The 22,695-nt window shown below is 38.0% G+C and overlaps 1 protein-coding gene across 1 annotated transcript in view; it reads left to right on the top strand.

Moving 5' to 3' along the window:
- Positions 1-22,695, top strand: part of ASTN1 (astrotactin 1) — a 251,664-nt gene that overhangs the window by 72,889 nt on the left and 156,080 nt on the right. The window contains exon 2 of the mRNA XM_058177507.1: positions 9,408-9,595. Within this exon, the coding sequence (XP_058033490.1) occupies positions 9,408-9,595 (188 nt within the window). The remainder of the gene's footprint in view (positions 1-9,407; positions 9,596-22,695) is intronic.

Below are 22,695 nucleotides of genomic sequence, written 5' to 3'. Positions count from 1 at the left end.
CTAGTATCAGATCATTTAACCACTGACCAGAGATATAAATCAGATCCAGCGTGCCTCCCCCCATGTGCGTAGGGCCATCATTTACTCGAATCAGGTCCAAGGCCGTCATGGAAGCCTGGAACTCCCGAGCTGCAGTCGATGATAAGCCAGCTGATGGCAAGTTGAAATCCCCCATAACTATCAGTCTGGGGGTCTCAACTGCCACAGTGGCAAATAACTCCAGCAGCTCGGGCAGGGCTGTGGTCACGTAGCAAGGAGCCAGGTACGTGATCAAGAAGCCCAACAACCATCACAGTGTCCAGCTTTGTAGCCTGGTACCTTAGCCACTAGATCAAAGTGGTTGTCTGAAATATAATTAATGTAAGTGTGTTGTTAAATTAGAATAGAATAGAATAGAATAGAATAGAATTTTTATTGGCCAAGTGTGATTGGACACACAAGGAATTTGTCTTGGTGCATATGCTCTCAGTGTACATAAAAGAAAAGATACGTTCATCAAGGTACAACATTTACAACACAATTGATGGTCAATATATCAATATAAATCATAAGGATTGCCAGCAACAAGTTATAGTCATACAGTCATAAGTGGAAAGAGATTGGTGATGGGAACTATGAAACGATTAATAGTAGTGCAGATTCAGTAAATAGTCTGACAGTGTTGAGGGAATTATTTGTTTAGCAGAGTGATGGCCTTCGGGAAAAAACTGTTCTTGTGTCTAGTTGTTCTGGTGTGCAGTGCTCTATAGCGTCGTTTTGAGGGTAGGAGTTGAAACAGCTTATGTCCAGGATGCGAGGGATCTGCAAATATTTTCACGGCCCTCTTCTTGATTCGTGCAGTATACAGGTCCTCAATGGAAGGCAAGTTGGTAGCCATTATTTTTTCTGCAGTTCTAATTATCCTCTGAAGTCTGTGTTTTTCTTGTTGGGTTGCAGAACCGAACCAGACAGTTATAGAGGTGCAAATGACAGACTCAATAATTCCTCTGTAGAATTGGATCAGCAGCTCCTTGGGCAGTTTGAGCTTACTGAGTTGGCGCAGAAAGAACATTCTTTGTTGTCCTTTTTTAATGATGTTTTTGATGTTAGCTGTCCATTTGAGATCTTGCGATATGATAGAACCCAGAAATTTGAAGGTTTCTACTGTTGATACTGTGTTGTCAAATATTGTGAGAGGTGGAAGTATGGAAGGGTTTTTCCTAAAGTCTACCACCATTTCTACGGTTTTGAGTGTGTTCAGTTCCAGATTGTTTTGGTTGCACCACAAGGCTAGTTGTTCGACCTCTCGTCTATATGCGGATTCGTCATTGTCTCGAATGAGACCAATCACTGTTGTCATCTGCGAACTTCAGTAGCTTAACAAATGGATCATTGGAGATGCAGTCATTGGTATACAGAGAGAAGAGAAGTGGGGAGAGCACACAGCCTTGGGGGGCCCCTGTGCTAATTGTACAGGTATTTGATGTGATCTTGCTTAGCTTCACCTGCTGCTTCCTGTTTGTTAGGAAGCTTGTGATCCACTTACAAGTCTGTTCCGGTACCTGTAGCTGGTTTAGCTTAGTTAGAAGAATGTCTGGAATGATGGTATTGAATGCTGAACTAAAGTCTACAAAAAGGACCCTTGCATAGGTCTTTGGAGACTCAAGATGTTGTAGGATGTAGTGATGTAGATTATGTTGTTTGGATGTAGGATGTAGATTATGTCAGTGCTCTCAAATATAAAGATGCATGGGATCACCTAACAGCAGAAGTTGGGAGGGAACAGATTGAGATTAGGAATCCAAATAGTAAAGTCTGATCTCCCTTTTTCTGCAAATGAAAGAGAATATTGATAGCCTGAAAGAGTAAGAGTTGTATTTACCTTCTTATCAGTGGTTGTTATAGAATCCATATTATCTATCCATAGGCCACTTTGAGCAATTCCTGCATGAATTTGCATAGAATATATAGATGAGCTATTGCAATTGAGGGCTTGGAAAGTTGATTCAGAAGACTTCTCCATATCTCTGCACACTGCTAACCTGGTTCTCCTTTTAGTGAAATAAGAAGAGAACTTTTACTTTCTAATCCTTGAGACTTGAGAGCCAAAATATATGCTGAGAGTAGGAAGAGACATGAAGTTTTTACATGCCATACTATGCACAGTGCACTTAGTAATGCCTGAAGTGCATCTTAGAAAAAGAGATCTTTTTGTTTCTGTCACAGAGGAAGAGATGGAACTTTCCACAAAGAGGCTGATAGAGTGTCAGATAACAATGATCAAAGCTGAATCTCTAAATTAAATGACTCATTACTGAATTTCTCTGCCATCCATTTGTGGAAAGGTAAAATAAAAATCTCTTCCATTAAAAATAAAGTTGATATAGTTGTATTTTCCTGGCTTCAATGAATAAGATATTCATTTCAAAGAAATTCTGAGCTCGAAATATTTTTGCAAATCAACATTCTTACAAACTTGCCAAAGAGTTTTTTTGTTTGTTTTTGGTTCGTCTCTTAGACTTTGCAGGAGAAAGACAATGAAAGAAGAGAAATACTATATTGCAGTTCAGACGCCTAAACTCTGAAATCTTTATGCACACGTGCTTGCGTATATTTAGTTTTATCCATAATCAAGTGCGCTAGGAGCTCTTTTTAAAAGTAGGAGAAGAATCAAAGAAGGGTGTCATGGTATATCGCTCAGTGTTGCTCTGCTTCTCAGAGAGAATAATCGAACACAGAGGCAAATGCTGGATCAAACACCATGCCTCAGTTATGAACATGTCCACATTCTCTATGATGAACAACGAGCTTTCTTTGTTCCCTGCACCACGCCTTAATTTGCAAAAATGCTTTGTCCTCTTTGCTGTAATAAGCACTTAAAGAAATTAGTCTTCAGTCTATCATCTGTATAAAGCACCCTCTCCTCCCACCCCAAGTGCACATTTTGCCTAGATTTCTTAAATATGCTTAGATACCTTGCCAACAGGGAATGGCCATTGCCTTGATTGTCAGCCTTGAAGAGACATTATTTGTTCATAGGTTTTGTTCAATTAAGGTGGCCCTGGAAATCACATCCCATGTTCCCTTAATAGTAAGAAGAAAGCACAGTATGATTTAACTAGCATGAATAGACTGTAAGAATGATTCCAAAGTTCTGGCTCTGGAAATTAAAATGCTTCCTCGCTGCTCGTTTTTTTTCTTTACCTGCACAGAGATTGGTTTGTTGTTATCTTTTGCCCCAAGGCTGAAAACATTGCAAAGAAGAAAGAACAAGGGATTTCTTTACACTAGCTCTGCCTCCAGTTGCACTTGCTGTGTGCTGTGTGTAGCATTTACATTTTAGAAGGAACACAGAAGACCTGTGTGTGATACTTGAAGGAGCCTGGTACTCATCTTCCTTCTGCATACCTGAAGAGGGTGTGTTCACTGATCAGTCAATTGCAGTTGAGGCTCAATTTGAATGGCACCGCCATTCATTCTAAAAAGTCAATTCAGCTCATGGTGGTTTCATGGTACGAACTATAAAGATAAGTGTTTTATGGATGAATATTTATATGGATATTTAAATAAAATAATATCACTACTTAGATATTGTCAGTTATTTTTAACGGTATAAATATCATGCTTTGTATCTTAGTTTTAGCAGTCGAACATTCAAAGAATCTCCTGTTGGGAATTACAATTTTTAACAAGAAAAAAAAATAAAGAACTGGATTATCATAACATATTAGAATGTGGCAGATCAGTGTTCAACAATCATAAACAAAAGATAGAATTTGTAGACCCTATTGGTTGAGATCATGTATTTTAATCTTAGGAACGGTATTAGACACGATTGATGTCAGTAGTATTTTAATGTTAAGTTACATAACAGATAACTGGTTTTTATCATAGATTTTATTTGATATATATTATTTTATTCTTGAATTTTTAATTGTATATTTACTGAGTGTTTTTTTATTTGTTCTGACCTATGGCTGTAATAAACTTACTTACTAGTCTCAAATTGTTGCCCACCATCTATTTATTTAATTCAATTTACAAGCCTTTAAAACAGGAGTCTCCAAACCTGGCAACTTTAAGATTTGGGAACCTCAACTCCTAAAATTCCTCAGCCAACCATGCTGGCTGGGGAATTTTGCGAGTTGAAGTCCCCAAGTCTTAAAAGTTGCCAAGTTTGGAGAGTCCTGCTTTAAACCATTGCACATAAAAATGACTTAGAGTGCTATACGATTCCTTCCCCCACCCCCCAACACTGGTTAAAAGAAATAACATAAACAATAGGAACTCAACAATCCATACAAAATATGTAAAGAATTGGAATATAAAAGTCAGTGCCCAAAATTAAGATACCTTTTTTTAATCAGAGGGATGAGTCATAGCTGATGAAACAGCCATGTTTTAATGGATTTTTCCCAAAGCCAGGCTGGAAGGGGTCATTTAAATTCTTGGACACAAGCTATTCCAATTTTTTATTTTAAAAAGAGAAGTCAAGTACTGCCAAATTCAGTATCCAAAAGTTTGCTAAATTCAAAATTCTGCCTGCTTTTCTCTCACATACATTTTTGTATTAACTGTTCCATTATTATTTAGTGAACATTAGATATTCAGCAACATTTCATGTTATTTACATATAAAGTTTTACTCTATTGAAATCACTTCTTTTTCCATTAGAATATTGTCAATGCTGGGATAAGTATTAAGTTCCTTTGCACTGGATTTTGTAGATGACTCCGATCCATCTAAACTGGATCCATGATATATTGTGGTGGCCACCTTATATTATCTCAATAGGGTAGGTTGCCTCAATAGGGTAGGTTGTACTAATAAAGACCTGTAAATGTAGAAGGTCTTCAGCATACTGCTTGTTAGTTTTGCAGCAGTTTTGCAGCATGACCTTTATTAAGGAGTCTCCAGAAAGGAATTGCTGTTTGTATCATGTTTAAAAAGGACTAGGGCTATATGCCCTTGGTATGCTAAATTACTGCATTTGTTAATGATGTCTTTTTTTAAGGGTACAGCTCATGAATCTATGTGATGGGGTTGCATATTTAGATCCAGGGAGGGGGGAAAATTGGAAAGCACAGCTTTCAAGTTCAAAGTTTGAAAGATATTGATGGTAAGGCTGATTCCCCCAAGTGACTTCCATTAAGGCCTTAGATGAAAAGTCATTAACACTGGCATTAGCATCCAACAAAGAGATTAAAAAACAGCCATCTGGAGCCAAGGGTTAATAACTGTAAGGGAAAACATTTGTTACTTTTCAGTATACAGCGTATGGTAGCATCAGATGTGACCAGTGCCCTTAGCATCAATTGCAGGTTGACTTTCTCAAGCACTCAAATGGTGTGGGATGATAATGGTGACAGATGCTAACTGTAATGATCATCTGCGCAGACATGATGGAGAGAAATGGGCAAAAATAATATTGATGGGACAAACATTTAAGTGCAATCCTCAAAGAGAAGAGGGTGTGAAATAATTCATGAAAACTCTGCTGTAGCCTTTCCATTGAACCCCATTAATGTCCTTTTCATTTGGAGTACTGTTGTTTTCCTGAGCACATTGTGACTCAATAGAATTGTTCATTTGCATAGAGGGATCTCCCCTATCTTATGGAGCTCTATCCATCCCCTTTTGTTGTTAGTTCTTCTGAATGATTTTATTTTTGCTAGAAGTGGCCAAAGCTAGAGATGTGATGAGATCAAATTTAGTGGCTATTCTGAGTCATTAAATGCTGAAATAAATGACACTATGTCTACATAGAGGCAACTGATAACAGAAAGTAGGATAAGATTATATAATAGAACCCAAAGGAATTTTTTATGAAGATAAGATCATACCCAATGGCGTTAAATTGTTATTTTAAACATCCAGTAACTCTATGTACATTTTTAGCCTGGAGTTAGTCTTATAAGAAAAATTAATATTCTGGACACATAGTTGATTTATTAAATTAGTGTCTCCATGAATTGGCTCTTCAGCTTCTCTAGTTGTATTTAGATAAAATTTAATCTGCCCCTGGGTGTAAGAACATATGTAAACATGCTGGCTTTCTTAGCTGTGTCTATGCAGAGTTCACATTTCCTTTTAAAAATCATGGATATGCTTAAGATTTGTTATCTAATCCTTCAAATACTGCTTTAATAATAATGGAAGCAGAATCAATGTGGAAACACAAAGCCTGCAATTACTGCAGGTTCGAGCCCGGCCCAAGGTTGACTCAGCCTTCCATCCTTTATAAGGTAGGTAAAATGAGGACCCAGATTGTTGGGGGGGCAATAAGTTGACTTTGTAAATATATACAAATAGAATGAGACTATTGCCCTATACATTGTAAGCCGCCCTGAGTCTTCGGAGAAGGGCGGGGTATAAATGTAAACAAAAACAAAAAAAAAAAAAAAAGAAAGAAGATTGGGGAGCTATTGAAACTGCAACTCTGATAACATTTCAGAGTTCAGAGAGGGTGTAAGGAGTCTTTCTTTACCAGAGATCTGACAGATACAGATATAGATCAGGGCTGCCAAACTCCTGGCCTGCAGACCAGATGGATCATGCGCTGGCCACACCCATGCCCAGTTTAGTGAAAGGGAAAAAAGTTCACATGACGCCGCCATGAGTTTGACACCCCTGATATAGATTAGAGATATACATATGAATTTGAAACTATTTTCCAAAGCACCAAAAGGCAAGACAAGAAACAATGGTTGGAAACTAATCAAGGACAGAAACAACCTAGAACTAAGGAGAAATTTCCTAACAGTGAGAACAATCAACCAGTGGAATAGCTTGCCTTCAGAAGTTGTGGATGCTCCATCACTGGGGGTTTTCAAAAAGAGACTGGACAACTATTTGTCTGAAATGAAATAGGGTCTCCTGCTCGAGCAGGGAGTTGGACTAGAAGACCTCCAAGGTCCCTTCCAACTCTATTATTCTATCTTCTGTATGGGCCTGTGTTTATATATCAACAACTTGTAAAGTTAAGTACAGTGAAATTTGAAAGTTGATATGTTTTTGTGGGCAAAGGGATACAAAGACTGGAAATGAAGCAAGTAATTACACTCCATCTTGAAACAAACAACCTTCTATCTAATAAACAATTTGGTTTTAGAAAAAAATTGTCTTGTAACCTACAACTACTCCACTGCAAAAATATATGGACTACCAACCTTGATCAAGGAAAAGCAATAGATGCAATCTACATAGACTTCTGCAAAGCTTTTGATTCAGTAGTACATGATAAACTACTCCTTAAACTAAAATCCTACGGTATTTCGGGACCTCTTCACAATTGGATAAATGCCTTTCTGTCAAACAGACAACAAGTGGTCAAAATTGGCAACGCTATATCGAATCCTGTTCCTGTCAAAAGTGCCGTTCCCCAAGGTAGTGTTCTTGGACCAACGATCTTCATACTATACATAAATGATTTCTGTGACTTAATCTCAAGTTATTGTGTTCTCTTTGCTGATGAGGTCAAACTATTTAATACCACGAATAATACTTCTGCCCTTCAAGAAGACTTAATTTCTGATTGGTCTAAAACTTGGCAACTCCAAATCTCAACCAGCAAATGCTCAGTCTTACATATTGGAAAAAAGAACCCCAACATCAAGTACAAACTGGATGGACATTACCTAACTGACGACCCCCACCCTGTCAAAGACCTTGGAGTTCTCATATCTAATGACCTTAATGCCAAAGCCCACTGCAACTACATAGCAAAAAAGGCCCTAAGAGTTGTAAACCTAATTTTACGCAGCTTCTTTTCAAAAAACTCTACACTAGAGCATACAAAACATTTGCCAGACCTATTCTTGAATACAGCTCATCCGTCTGGAACCCATACCACATCTCTGACATAAACACAATAGAACGAATCCAGAAATATTTTACTAGAAGAGTTCTTCACTCCTCCAAAAACAACAAAATACCTTATACCGACAGACTTGAAATCCTGGGATTAGAAAACTTACAACTCCGTCGACTTCGACATGACCTGTGTTTAACACACAAAATCATCTATTGCAATATCCTTCCTATAAAAGACTACTTCAGCTTCAATCGCAATATTACAAGAGCAAAAAATAGATTCAAGCTAAATGTCAATCGCTTCAAACTTGATTGCAGAAAATATGACTTCTGTAACAGAGTTGTTAATGCTTGGAACTCATTACCTGACTCCATAGTCTCTACTCAAAATCCATGTGCATAAGAGCACAAATGTGCCTACCGTTCCTGTCCTATTGTTCCGTTCATTATATCCAATTAATATAGTTGATGAATAATTTTAATTATATATATATATATATATATATATATATATATATATATATATATATATATATATATATATATATAATTATATTATATATATATAACCTCAGAAAACAAATATATATATATATATATATATATATACATACATATATATATATATATATATATATATATATATATATATATATATATATATATATATATATATATTCTTCAAGATATGCTGTTTTATCTATGACAGTTGTTTGTGTATACTGTTGTGACGAAAATAAATAAATAAATAAAAATTTCTAGGAAAACTATTTCATTGACCAGAATTTAAATGAATAAGTTCCATTGATTTTCCAGTTGAAATTAAGACCTGACTTTAACTGAAAACTGTTCATTACAAAACAGGTTATGCTTTTTTATGACATCATCATGCAACAAGAAAGTCTTAGCCCTGGTAAATCACTGCTTTGATCTCCAAAACAGATTAGACTTGACTTCTTTGGTTTCCTCTTTAAATTTCAGAGCTGGAGTCAGCTATGTCCATTCCCTTAAATCAAGATTGGATAACTGTTCTGTGGGAGGGATCACAGTTCTGCTTTAATTAATCTCCCAAGGACCATAGAGATTATTTTATGAATTAAATTTATATGATGCCTCACTTAAAATTTAAAACATGAAAAAGTGTTTGCATGTTTAGATGTTGCAGTGATGGGATGGCATCACTGGAAGATGCAAGGAAAAGTTTGTTCCTCCTTTTTGCTTTTTGAAGATTAGGATTTTTTTGGGAGATTTTTTAAAGAAAGGATAGTATATTACACTCATCTGAATGTCATTAATAATAATAATAATAATAATAATAATAATAATAATAATAATAATAATAATAATAATAATAATTTTGCTTCCATATATCTTATCCTAGCTGCTGGTCTTTTGTTTGCCAAATTTAAATGGTAAAGTTAGAGAAGGGTGCTCTGAGGGTATCAATGCAAGAATGCTAGTTGGCACATACTGTTCTGGTTTTTTTAAGAGACTATCCTGGTACATTCTAAAGTTCTAGTACACTTCCCATTGTCCCTGACTAATAACTGTGTTGGCTTGGGTTAGTGAGAGACTATTTATGCTAATTTGCATTTATTGTCCTCTCTTATCCACAGAGATTTCAGGCAATACAGAAGATATCCCGTTGGTGCGATGGAGACAGCAGTGGCTGGAAAATGGCACCTTGCTCTTCCACATCCACCATCAAGATGGCACACCCGTCTCCCCTGGTTTAGAGCCCACAGAAGAACCCCAGAGCGAATCAGCAGAAGAAGAGCTACGGATCCTTCACATCTCAGTAATGGTGAGTATCCATTTTGCCCTTAAGTCTAATAAAATGCTGTCGCCTTTTACCCAGTAAGAATGTTATCATGTAACAAAATAGCTGATCATTTACCTTTAAAAATATGGAAACTCTTTTTCAGGCAAACCATCTGAGCTATTTTACATGATTTTGAGAATAGTGAAGATAATAGCTTACAGTCCTAAAATTTAGTTCATTAGGGTAGTTTATCACCTAAAATGAAATTGGAAGCAAAGTTGAAGACTGCTTTGCAAGAAAGACATCTGTGGAATTTGGAGTGAAACATAATTTTTGCAATAAGTATTTCAATCCATTACTACCTACCCTTCAGCTGTTTTGCACATTTGGCTGATTTAGAACATTGTTTTTGTAACAGACTAAATACGGCATATACTGTATTTGCTATACTAGGTGCCAGAAAAGAAGACCATTTGTTATGTCATATATCTTTTTATGATGGTAAATTGATTTGTTGTCTTGGTTTACAGAAGTATTGATATGTGAAAAGAGTGTACTAAATTAAGTTAGAATAGACTAGAAGGGAACTTGGAGGTTTTCTAGTCCAGCGCCCAGCTCAAGCAGGATAACCTATACCATCTCAGACAAGTGACTGTCTAGTCTCTTCTTAAAAACCTCCAGCAATTGCTGGCTGGCCACACCCCCAAACTGGCCTGGAGCCCTGCCATGCTTCCCTGCCTTCCACACAGCCTTCCTGGCATCCTCATGGCCAGTTTGCGAAGGCAGGCAAGCGGAATGCTACGTTGAAGGCAGGCAAGCATGACAAGGCTGTGGGGAAGAGAGCTAGCAGCCTACTCCCTTTCCTGCAGCCCTGCCATGCTTGCCTGCCTTCCGCACCACATTCTGAGGTCAGCGTCACCCCCGGCCTGGGCAGTGGGTGGGAGAGCAGCCCTTGGTGGAGACACAGCCATTGCTCTGGGGCTGAGAGGGGCAGCGGAGGTGTTCCGGGAGGGCAGGCACCAGGCGGATGTCCCGGGGCATGCTGAATACACCAGTGGAGGATCTAAAAAGTAAGCCGACGCTATCCGGGGGTGGGGGAGGAGGGAGACCTGCTGCGCTCAGCCTCGGGGGGACATGGTGATGCTCACTCACCTTTTGGGCCTAGCGCACTCAGCTTTCACACTCAGCTTCCATGAGGTCTTTGGCTGACTGCCACCCGCTTGCCTTCCCACCTGCATCCAGCCCATGATGGGGGACATGCTGCTTCTGGGCCGACCATGCACCCTCTGGTCCCCGAAGGGGAGGGTGTGCTCTGCTGCTGCCGCTGCCATCACTGGTGTTGGCAATGCAGCCACACAGGAAAACTCCCTGGCACAGCGCAGTTCCAGGTTGGCAGAGAGCCCAGGCAAGCTCTGCCCCCACCGCCGCGGCTGCCGGGTGTCCATGCAGGAAAACTCCCCAGCGCGGTGCAGTTCTGGAGTGGCAGGAGAGCTGTGTGTGTGTGTGTGTGTGTGTGTGTGTGTGTGTGTGTGTGAGAGAGAGAGAGAGAGAGAGAGAGAGAGAGAGAGAGAGAGAGAGAAAGAAAGAAAGAAAGAAAGAAGGAAGGAAGGAAGGAAGGAAGGAAGGAAGGAAGGAAGGAAGGAAGAAAGAAAGAAAGAAAGAAAGAAAGAAAGAAAGAAGAGAGAGACAAGAAAGAGAGAGGCAAGTAAGAAAGAAAAAAGAAAGAAAGAGAAATAGAGAAAGAAAGAAAGAAAGAGGAAGGGAGAGAGAGAGGAAAGAAAGAAAGAACTTATGACCACAATTGTACTCAAAATTTTGGTTGCTAAGTAAGAGCATTGTTAAGTGAGTTTCACCACATTTTACAAGTTGGTCACGCCCACCTGGTCACATGATCAAGCCACGCCCACAGAACTGGTAGGGAAAATTTCTGGATTTCACCCTGTCTTAAGTGTGCAGGTTTTTCAGGTCCATTGCTCAGTTCTGGACTTCAAATACCCTGGTAGGATGGTCTTCACCATCTTGAGCAGGAGAAGAATCAATCATCAAAAAATTGGAAAATGCAATTTTGATAAATTGTATATTGACATTTTTATTTTTATTTATTTATTTATTATTAAATTTATATGGCTGCCTATTTGCCCATGGCGACTCAAGGCAGCTTACAGAATATAAAAACCACATTTAAAAACAATAAAATTAATTAAAAATCAAATAAATTAATATAGTTATAAAATCACTCCCCACCCCCCGTCCTGGTGACAGCAGAACCAGTAGTGGAAATTTTGAGCAGTTCAGAGAAGCAAATACCACCTCTGACTGGTCCCAGAGTGGGGTGGGAATGGAGATTTTGCAATATCCTTCCTCCAGGAGTGGAGAAGGAATGGGGATTTTGCAGTATCTTTCCCCTGGAATGGGGTGGGTAATGGAGACTTTGCAGTATCCTTCCCCTGCCATGCCCACCAAGCCACGCTCACCAAACCAAACCACATCACACCATACCACACCACGCCCATCAAGCCACGCCCATAGAACCGTAGTAAAAAAAGTTGGATTTCACCACTGTTTCAAGGGTAAAAAGAAAGTCAGTTTTAGAGCTTTAGCAGGAAACGTAGTTGTAGTTTTCCTTACTCTGATGTACATCTATTGCTTTGCATTTTTCCCATCTTCCTTATTGACTTGTTAGTAGGCAACTTACCCAAGAGGAACAGACAGCACTACTTAACCTGAAAAAGATACCAGCATAATAATCCTACCAGCAGACAAGGGCAACGCCACGGTGGTTATGAACACATCTGACTACCAAACCAAACCACATCACACCATACCACACCACGCCCATCAAGCCACGCCCATAGAACCGTAGTAAAAAAAGTTGGATTTCACCACTGTTTCAAGGGTAAAAAGAAAGTCAGTTTTAGAGCTTTAGCAGGAAACGTAGTTGTAGTTTTCCTTACTCTGATGTACATCTATTGCTTTGCATTTTTCCCATCTTCCTTATTGACTTGTTAGTAGGCTAATATAACACGGAGTCTTTCTGAAATAGTTGAATTAATTTCCAAACTCGTTACCCTTTTTTATGGGTACTACTCATTCTCCATGTAGCTCACATCTTTACTATTTTTTAAAAATAATATTAATTGTATTAATTAATATTAATTCCCAATGCATTTATCAGTGCAACAAATTTAATATCTCACTCAAATGGGCATGGAGTTTTTGAGTCTATAGAGTATAACAAATGGGACTGTGAACAGCTACATGTCCCTTTGATTTCTACCCAAAAAATTTGAAAGGGAGAAGGGCGAGGAGGAGAGATGGTCAGAGAAATAAATCAGTAGCTATGTTATAATATGTTAAAATGTATAAGGAAGAAATAAATGGGCCATGTACAAATATGTCAGTTTTGTCACTGGCATAGAATGTCAGACATTATATAATACCATGATAGAATGACATACAATTTGATGTCATAACTTTGTGTAATTTAACATCATGAATGATGCATTCAAAGCAGAAAAATTTCAGTTTATACAGCATTTGTGAAACTACTACCAGAATGAAGAGTTTGAAGACATTAGTCTCTCGATGAAAAATGGTTCTCAAAACATGTCATAATTCTTATATATATTGGATGTGTCAATGCCATTCAATTGGAAAAATATCAGGAGGTATGAGAAAAATGCCAAGATAGATTAGGATTGACCAAGCTTTGATGGAATGGTGAAGTCTTTCTTTTCGGAAGACACAGATCATATGGTAACTATAGCCCTTTGTAGTCATCAAATAGAATATGGTACCACATGTGGTGGGCGTTCTGCTCCAAGTCTTTCAAAACTCAAGCCTAGCTTGGCCAACCTGACTTTGAATTATGCAGGATGTGTACAGTACGAGTGAAACTTTTTGCTCAAGCGAACAATTGAAGTTGTAAACCTGTATGTGTTTCTGCAGTTCTGAATCTCTGGATTAAAAACATGTTCCAGAGGTGTCATAAAATCTCTTTTTTCAACCCTTTGTTTGACATGCTGTTGAGAAAAAAGAAACAAGATTAGTGTTGAAGAAATAGAGCTTTCCTTCTTAAGTGAAGCTGAAGAATCCTACAATTTCTTTTGCAAGAATTGATAATCTTTTGCAAGATAAGGATAAGGAGTCAACATGCCATCAGACAGCCCTGATATCGAGGACGAGGCTGTTTAATGAAGCCTGCTTTGATGAGAACGTCAGTATCCCTCTCAGATTGCTGTCGGAATGGGCTTTCTTCTGTCACGTTTTACTTTTGATTAGTTCTAGATAAAAATTAATAATGGCAAAAACAAAACTGCAAGCAGCATTTAGAGCCTTTTTTGTAACCCCAACCAGGCTGCCTGCTAACTGTCTTAAAGAGTCTTTAAGTATGCGCCCAAGCCTTCCTTAAAATAAAGGACAAGAGGCCATCTTGCAATCCAGTGCTGAGTTTTACCTCATAATGTCTATGCACAGAAGTTAATAACCAACTTCCTTCCTAGATGTCTTAGTCTACAGGAAACCTAATGGCTCCCTAGGACACACCATTTACCAGAAGAAAACACACACAAACCGCTATCTGCATGCACTCTCACACCACCACCCAGCACAGATCAACTCCGTAGCCAAGACACTCATCTCTAGAACAAAACGCTTAGCTGACGAACAACACCTAAAAACCGAACTACACACTCTCACAAACGTACTAACATCCAATGGATTCCAGCGGATTACCAAACTAATCCAAAAAGAACCCCCCACTAAAATCCAAGACAGAGAACAAGAAAACAGCCCTCCTCCCATATATAAAAGGCACCACAGACAGAATCAGCAAGATCCTCCACAAACACAACATCAAGACAGCATTCTGCACAAACAGAAAAATATCCACCATCCTAAGAAACCCCAAAGACAAAATTGAGTTAGAAAATCAAGGAGTATATGAAATCCCATGCACCGCCTGCCCCACCACATACATTGGACAAACCAACAGAAGAATAAGTGCACGCATTGAAGAACACAAGAACTCATTCAAAAAAGAGGAACCAACTTCTTCCCTGGTCCAACACTTTAAAGTCACAGGACATGATATTGACTTTAAAAAGACCAGAACTATCGCCAAAACTGAACACTTTAACAACAGAATAATCAGAGAAGCCATCGAGATAGAAAAACGCCCACACAGCATGAACAAACGAGATGATACCTCCCGCCTACCAGCCATTTGGAAACCTGCCCTTATTGACAAACGAGTCCCTAACACGAGGAATGACACCAGACCCACACTCACGAGGTCCACACAGGATGTCACCACTGCACATCCACCCAGAAAGCAGACCCAAACCCACACTGATCATGAAGCACGACCAAGGACCAGAAGCCAGACCGCAGCTGCAACATTAGCCATTTCAAACCCCTCCAATCCATACATGCAGCAGACTGACACCCACTATGAAGATGTAGCACGACCACAAAGCCAAACAACAGCTATGCAGCTCACCAGCTCAAATCCCCCTGCAGCACAGACTAGACTGAGCACAACCAAGCCCCCACCAACACAGGACACACCCCAGCCAATCAGAGCACAAACCCCCATCCAATCAGAGCACAGCCAAGCTCCCACCCAATCAGTTCAAACCCCACTAGCAGTTAAAAGGAAGAAACAGCTGCGATCACACATTGCTCCCAGAAGCACGTTGAAGCCTGAAGATGACGAATGAGACTTCGTCAACGTCCGCCAAGACACTTCCAATTTTACGGAGAAAGCCGAACAACCAAGACCTATATATATATATATATATATATATATATATATATATATATATATATATATATATATATATATATATATATATATAATTATATTATATATATATAACCTCAGAAAACAAATATATATATATACATATATACATATATACATACATATATATATATATATATATATATATATATATATATATATATATATATATATATATATATATATTCTTCAAGATATGCTGTTTTATCTATGACAGTTGTTTGTGTATACTGTTGTGACGAAAATAAATAAATAAATAAAAATTTCTAGGAAAACTATTTCATTGACCAGAATTTAAATGAATAAGTTCCATTGATTTTCCAGTTGAAATTAAGACCTGACTTTAACTGAAAACTGTTCATTACAAAACAGGTTATGCTTTTTTATGACATCATCATGCAACAAGAAAGTCTTAGCCTGGTAAATCACTGCTTTGATCTCCAAAACAGATTAGACTTGACTTCTTTGGTTTCCTCTTTAAATTTCAGAGCTGGAGTCAGCTATGTCCATTCCCTTAAATCAAGATTGGATAACTGTTCTGTGGGAGGGATCACAGTTCTGCTTTAATTAATCTCCCAAGGACCATAGAGATTATTTTATGAATTAAATTTATATGATGCCTCACTTAAAATTTAAAACATGAAAAAGTGTTTGCATGTTTAGATGTTGCAGTGATGGGATGGCATCACTGGAAGATGCAAGGAAAGTTTGTTCCTCCTTTTGCTTTTTGAAGATTAGGATTGACCAAGCTTTGATGGAATGGTGAAGTCTTTCTTTTCGGAAGACACAGATCATATGGTAACTATAGCCCTTTGTAGTCATCAAATAGAATATGGTACCACATGTGGTGGGCGTTCTGCTCCAAGTCTTTCAAAACTCAAGCCTAGCTTGGCCAACCTGACTTTGAATTATGCAGGATGTGTACAGTACGAGTGAAACTTTTTGCTCAAGCGAACAATTGAAGTTGTAAACCTGTATGTGTTTCTGCAGTTCTGAATCTCTGGATTAAAAACATGTTCCAGAGGTGTCATAAAATCTCTTTTTTCAACCCTTTGTTTGACATGCTGTTGAGAAAAAAGAAACAAGATTAGTGTTGAAGAAATAGAGCTTTCCTTCTTAAGTGAAGCTGAAGAATCCTACAATTTCTTTTGCAAGAATTGATAATCTTTTGCAAGATAAGGATAAGGAGTCAACATGCCATCAGACAGCCCTGATATCGAGGACGAGGCTGTTTAATGAAGCCTGCTTTGATGAGAACGTCAGTATCCCTCTCAGATTGCTGTCGGAATGGGCTTTCTTCTGTCACGTTTTACTTTTGATTAGTTCTAGATAAAAATTAATAATGGCAAAAACAAAACTGCAAGCAGCATTTAGAGCCTTTTTTGTAACCCCAACCAGGCTGCCTGCTAACTGTCTTAAAGAGTCTTTAAGTATGCGCCCAAGCCTTCCTTAAAATAAAGGACAAGAGGCCATCTTGCAATCCAGTGCTGAGTTTTACCTCATAATGTCTATGCACAGAAGTTAATTTATTTGTCCACTTTCTCTTTCTGTTTTCTGTTTAATGATACTGTCTTACAGATATGCACTTGACTTTTTTTCCTCAGAAAAATGGGATAAATGATACTGCTTTCTATCTAGGTGTTGCGGGCTAGTATCATTTAGATCTATTATTAAATCCATATCACCATAAGGAATGGTGATCTTATACTGTGTGTCTTCTAGCCCAGGGGTCTCCAACCTTGGCAACTTTAAGACTTGTGGATTCAACTCCCAGAATTGAACTCTGAGAATTGAAGTCCACAAGTCTTAAAGTTGCCTAGGTTGGAGACCCCTCTTCTAGCCTCTATTTGGAATTGGATAAAGTGTTACATTCTGTGATACTAGCTATGTTTGAAGATGAGAAAGCAAAGTTTTCAGTCCATCAGTACGGCACTGTTTTGAAGATAAAATGGTGGCAAGACAACTGTCATATGCTGTCCTGAAATTACAAGTATGATTTCAATTAGGAAATAATTGGTTTACTATGCAGGTACAGGACAGAGCAAATTAAATAGCAGAAGGTGGGTTGGACTGTACCGTTGTAATCAAAGATGGCTTCCATAGTGTCAGGGAGAAATGTCTACCCTCCTGATCAGCACTCTGGACATTGGAAGTTGATGGCCCATCTCATGCTTTCTCTCAGCACTGTTGGGCAGGTGTCTCCAACAAGGCTATGCCATTGAATCTTCACCCTTGAATCAGACAGTCTGCCACATCCTCCCAAAACCTAAAAGGGATTCTGCATTAGGGGCAAAAAGTGATTCTCATGAACCAGCCAAAACCTGCTAGATAACACTTGACATTTTTTAAGAAAAGCCAGGATAATGCGTGTGGAACATGGTAAGTTAGCCCAATGCTAATCATAGGACAGCAAATAATATAGCAAATTGAAACTAACAGTGGTTTACTACCTGCCCTCCATTTTCACCAGCTATCTTTAGTCAGAGCTTTCCTTCCACCTGTCTCATTCTTGCCTGCCTGGGGGGAAAAAGTGATGGAAACAATGGATGGCTAAAGCACTCTCTTTTAGCTCTGGCCTCCTGCCTTTCTACCTGGAATTAGAAAGGGAAATTATTAATACGCTTGTTCCCATCTAGGTTTGGACTGCAGTCTTTTAAGTCCTTAATGATCTGTCTGCTTGAAAGGTAGGTTGGTAGATCGGATTGCATCTTTACTTTCAGTAATACTCTGTCTGCTCAAATAATTAAATTGACCTGGTAGATGCTGGAGGAAGTGTGGAAATTTTGGGATAACTCCTTTAGCTGGAAGCTGGGACTTAACCTGACAGAGTGTTCTGCATACAAAATATTGAACGAATGACAAGTGAATAAGCCTATTCCATACAGACAAATCAGACATCTCAGAAAGAAGACCTCAAAAATCAAAGTGGGATTTTAATTTTTTTTTAAATTAGGAGAGGAATCCATTCAGGTGAGTTCACACTTAACTTTTTAAATTGATTATAGGTGTATCTTTTTATTTTCATACAGTATTTAATTGAGAAACCCTTCCTTCCTTTTCTTTACAACATAGTTCTTTAGTATGTCATTCATAACTTGTATTGATCCACCTTATAGAATTCTCAAAATTATTGGAAATATAAGATATTGTTGCTGCCAGTGGCTTTCACAAGTGAGATCCAATTCATTCATTCTAATATGAATCATTTTCCAAAATAGTATTTTAAAGCATTGCCACCAATTATGAAAAAACATTAAACTTTAAATAATTTTTAGAAAATGATTTTTTCTATGAATATTATTTTCAATATGAGTTTAATATGAATTGTGAAATAATTCCCAGATTTTGGATGAATACAAAACTATGCATTTAAATTATAGTCCAAGAATAGTTTCCAGTTAAAACTATGTATCATATTTATTTTTAAGATACAAAATTAATTTGAACCTCAAAGCATTCCAGTACCATTAGGTTAATCATTCTTTCAAAGAGAGAAATAACCAAGTTTTCAGTAAAAAGTATATAGTATTGTAAAGGTGACACAGAATTTAGTTCAAAATGGAAATCATTCAATATATGGATTTATGCCTCGTACAAATTTTGAATTTTTCAAATATTTTGAAATAATCAATTTTATGGGATACTTATGTCAGAATAAATTATAAATTTTGATTCAATCTACTGTTTGTGTGTGTATGTGTGTGTGTGTAGGGAGAGAGAGACAGACAGACAGAGAGAAAGAAAGAAAGAAAGAAAGAAAGAAAGAAAGAAAGAAAGAAAGAAAGAAAGAAAGAAAGAAAGCACACTTTATTTAGTGATTCATACTGTATTGACTGTAGGTCTTGTTTATCCTTGAGCAATCCGTTATATTCAATTATTTATAATTAATTAACAATACACTAGAAATAATATCCTAGTAATATTAGATCTCTCATTTACATACTGGTGTTCTGCTTTTTTATTCTATTTACTCTTTTATAATATTGTTTATTATTTTCTTTCAAATGTTTATTTAAAAAAGGAAAAAAAATAAGATTCTTGGCTCACTGTGGATTAGAAACTCATTTGTTATTGCTTTAGTAATACCACCCACCTTGGTTCTTCTAAGTTAATTAGTTTATGGAATAAGAGTCAGTGTAAGTAAATAAGTTTATTGCCACGGGGTGCAATAATGCAATATAGCATAAAATAAAGTAAAACAAACTGATAATAAAATAAAGAAATAAAAAGAGTATTGGATGCAAGCAAAGTAAGTCACGGTTATGATTAAGAACTTAAATATTTCTTTCTCACCTTAAATGACAAAGCAAAAAATGGTAACCTTACTACTAACAGTGTGAAACATGCCTATGGGGAAGTAATTCAATTGTTTAAGGTTTGAGCCTTTAAAATTAATTTATCATCAATAATTTGCCATCTTATTGGGAAGATGGGTGGCATATGAATTTAATAAACAAACAAACAAATAAATTTGGCCTTGATCGCATTGTAAATGGGGACCGTGGAAGACACAATGAATCATGCCCTGCATTTGACTGACATCACAAGAACACAGATGCTGTTTAAAAGAATGCTGACAAAATCAGTCTTTGAGATATGCCAAAATGATGCAAGTGACGTGACCCCACTTTCCTAGTGGGCTAATAGATATTGGGAGAAGCTTCTGAGCTTTTTATATTGATGAAAGATGAGAATTTGGAAGATGTACAGGTAGTCCTCAACTTGCAATCATTTGTTTAGTGACTGTTTGAAGTCACTGTTGCACTAACAAATGTAACTTGCGGCCAGTCCTTGCAGCTATGACCTTTGTAACATCCTCATGTCACATGATTCAAAATTTGGGTGCTTGACAACCTGCCTTTATTTACAATGGTTGCATGTGTCAGGGTCACGTGATGACCATTTGCAATCTTCCCACCTGGCTTCCCAGAAGCAAAATCACAAAATTGCTTAATGACTCCATGCTTCTTTTAATAATTGCAGTGATTCACTTAACAACTATAGCAAAAAAGGTGATTGAATCAGGCAAGATTCACTTAATAACAGCCTTGCTTAGTTGCATATGTAATGGCATCATTTGTTTTTTTTAAAAAAGCCTATTTTTTTTTTAAAAAGCCTATTTTTTTAAAAAAAAGCCTATTTCTAATAACAATTCTCTGTTCCAAAAACTAAGTTCTCCCAAAGAGGATGAGAGTCGCTGTTTTGCATATTGCTTTTGTGTAGGTAATGTTTCTGGTCTGAATACATGTACATATCTGTGGAAGAAAATCTGCATTTTTCAAAGGGTAAGAAGCTGTTGCTAGGTGACACTATTTGCCATTGCATAAGTTACAGCCAGCAGCCAGTAAAAGTTTGTATCTTTTAGATTGTCAATAAAATTAAAATACACCCAGGTTCCATAAAACTTCTGTATCAGTTAGCCATTTATTATAAAATACTATTGGAACTGAATTTTAACAATATTATTAAGGGAAACACCATTTGTTTTGCAGTCATAGCTATAATTGGTGATACGGTGTATGACCAGGTCATTTTCTTTTGACCCCACCCGAGGGGTGTCTTAATTTTTACCCCACGTGCCTCGCCTGGCCACTGGGCCGCTTCTTTTGTGGCAAAAAAGAGAGCGACGTGACCCATGTGCATCGCTTGGCCACTGGGCCGCTTCTTTCATGGCCAGGAAGAGCGAGCGACGCAACCCAAACGCCTCACCTGGCCACTGGGCCGTGAAAGAAGCAGCCAAAAAGAGAGAAGTGACGTGACTCATGTGCCTCGCCTGGCCACCAGGCCCCTTCTTTCGCAGCCAAAAACAGTGAGCAATGAAACCCATGTGCCTTGCGCACCCTTGCCTACCTGTAACTGTCACCCCAACTCCCGGTAGCCGTTCACCTGAAAAAGCCTGCTGTCAACCACTCTGGCAAGCCTGGGCAAGCCACGCATGCGCTTAAATAGGCCAAATTTTGGGGGAAGGACTTAATTTTAACGCGTACACACAAAACAGTGCTGGGCCTTCTTTTTGTGGTGGGTCGTGCCTGTCACTTTCAAGACATCATTATTATTTCAAAATGTTCTAGAACAAATGTTCTAAAGTTGTATTTCTTTGTCTTTTATGTTTCTCCTTGGCATACTACATTTGATTGGTCAGTGACCATAAATAAAAATATTCCTTGAAAAAAAATACATGCATTGCAAATGAATAGTAGCAAATCTAGATGTTTGGCATATTGTGTTACAAATAGTCCTCAATTTATAACCACAATTGAGCCCAAAATTTATGTTGCTAAGTGAGAAAGTTGTTAATTCAGTTTTATCCCATTTTATGACCTTTCTGGCCACAGTTGTTAAGTGAATCAATGCAGCTGTTAAGTTACCAACACAATTATTAAGTGAATCTCATTTCCTCATTGACTTTGCTTGTCAGCAGGTAGTAAAATGTGATCACATGACCCTGAAATACTGCAATCGTCATAAATATGAGTCAGTTGCCAAATGTCTGAATTTTGATCACATAACCATCAGGATGCTACAAGAATCATAAGTGTAAAAAATGGTCATGTCCCTTTTTTCAGTTCCGTTATAAATTTGAACGATCACTAAATGAACTGTTGTAAGTCGAGGATTACCTGTATTTGCGTTAGTTGCTTTCTTCTTAACATCTGCTTTCTGTGGTTACAGACTAAACTTTGATATGCGCTTTCTGAAGAATTGCAATTTGAATATTAGCTCAATTTCTGATTCAGTTTCAATTAAAATTGACGTACTATAAATTCTTTTTATACATTGAGTTCCAAATTGAAGCTGAGCTGTATCTGTATTTAGTACATATTGCAAAATGTAGATGCAGACCCTAGACTCAAACCCAATTCAGCTCAAGGCAGCAGAAAACAAACCACTCTATAACATGGTTTGCAGTCAACAAATGTTTTTCCAAATTTTTCAGTGGCATCTTTAAATCAGGGTAGAACAGGAAATGGGTCCCTCATGTCATGTTCATTGAAACAGGAGTATGCAGGGTACTTGATAGCAACATAAGCAGTGGTGGGTTGCTACCGGTTCGCACCGGTTTGGGAGGACCGGTAGCGGTAATTTTGGCTAGTTTGGAACACTGTTAATAATTGCTGGCTGGCCATGCCCCCGAACCGGTTCCGCTCGCTCACCCCAGCCGCCCGATGCTCGCTCGCCCTGCCCTCCTTGTCATATGAGTCATTCCTCATTTACACTGCCCTCCTTGTCAAATGAGTCATTCCTCATTTACACTGTGTGGATCCTCCACGTGCCCAGCTGAGGCAAAAAAATGCTTTTAAAAGTTAAAAAAAAAGCCTCTGATGATCGCATGGCTCAG

Source organism: Ahaetulla prasina, chromosome 3 (assembly GCF_028640845.1).
Source record: "Ahaetulla prasina isolate Xishuangbanna chromosome 3, ASM2864084v1, whole genome shotgun sequence".
Lineage (NCBI taxonomy): Eukaryota > Metazoa > Chordata > Lepidosauria > Squamata > Colubridae > Ahaetulla > Ahaetulla prasina.
The sequence above is the reverse complement of the archived record's forward strand: the minus strand, read 5'-3'. Positions and strand labels throughout refer to the sequence as shown.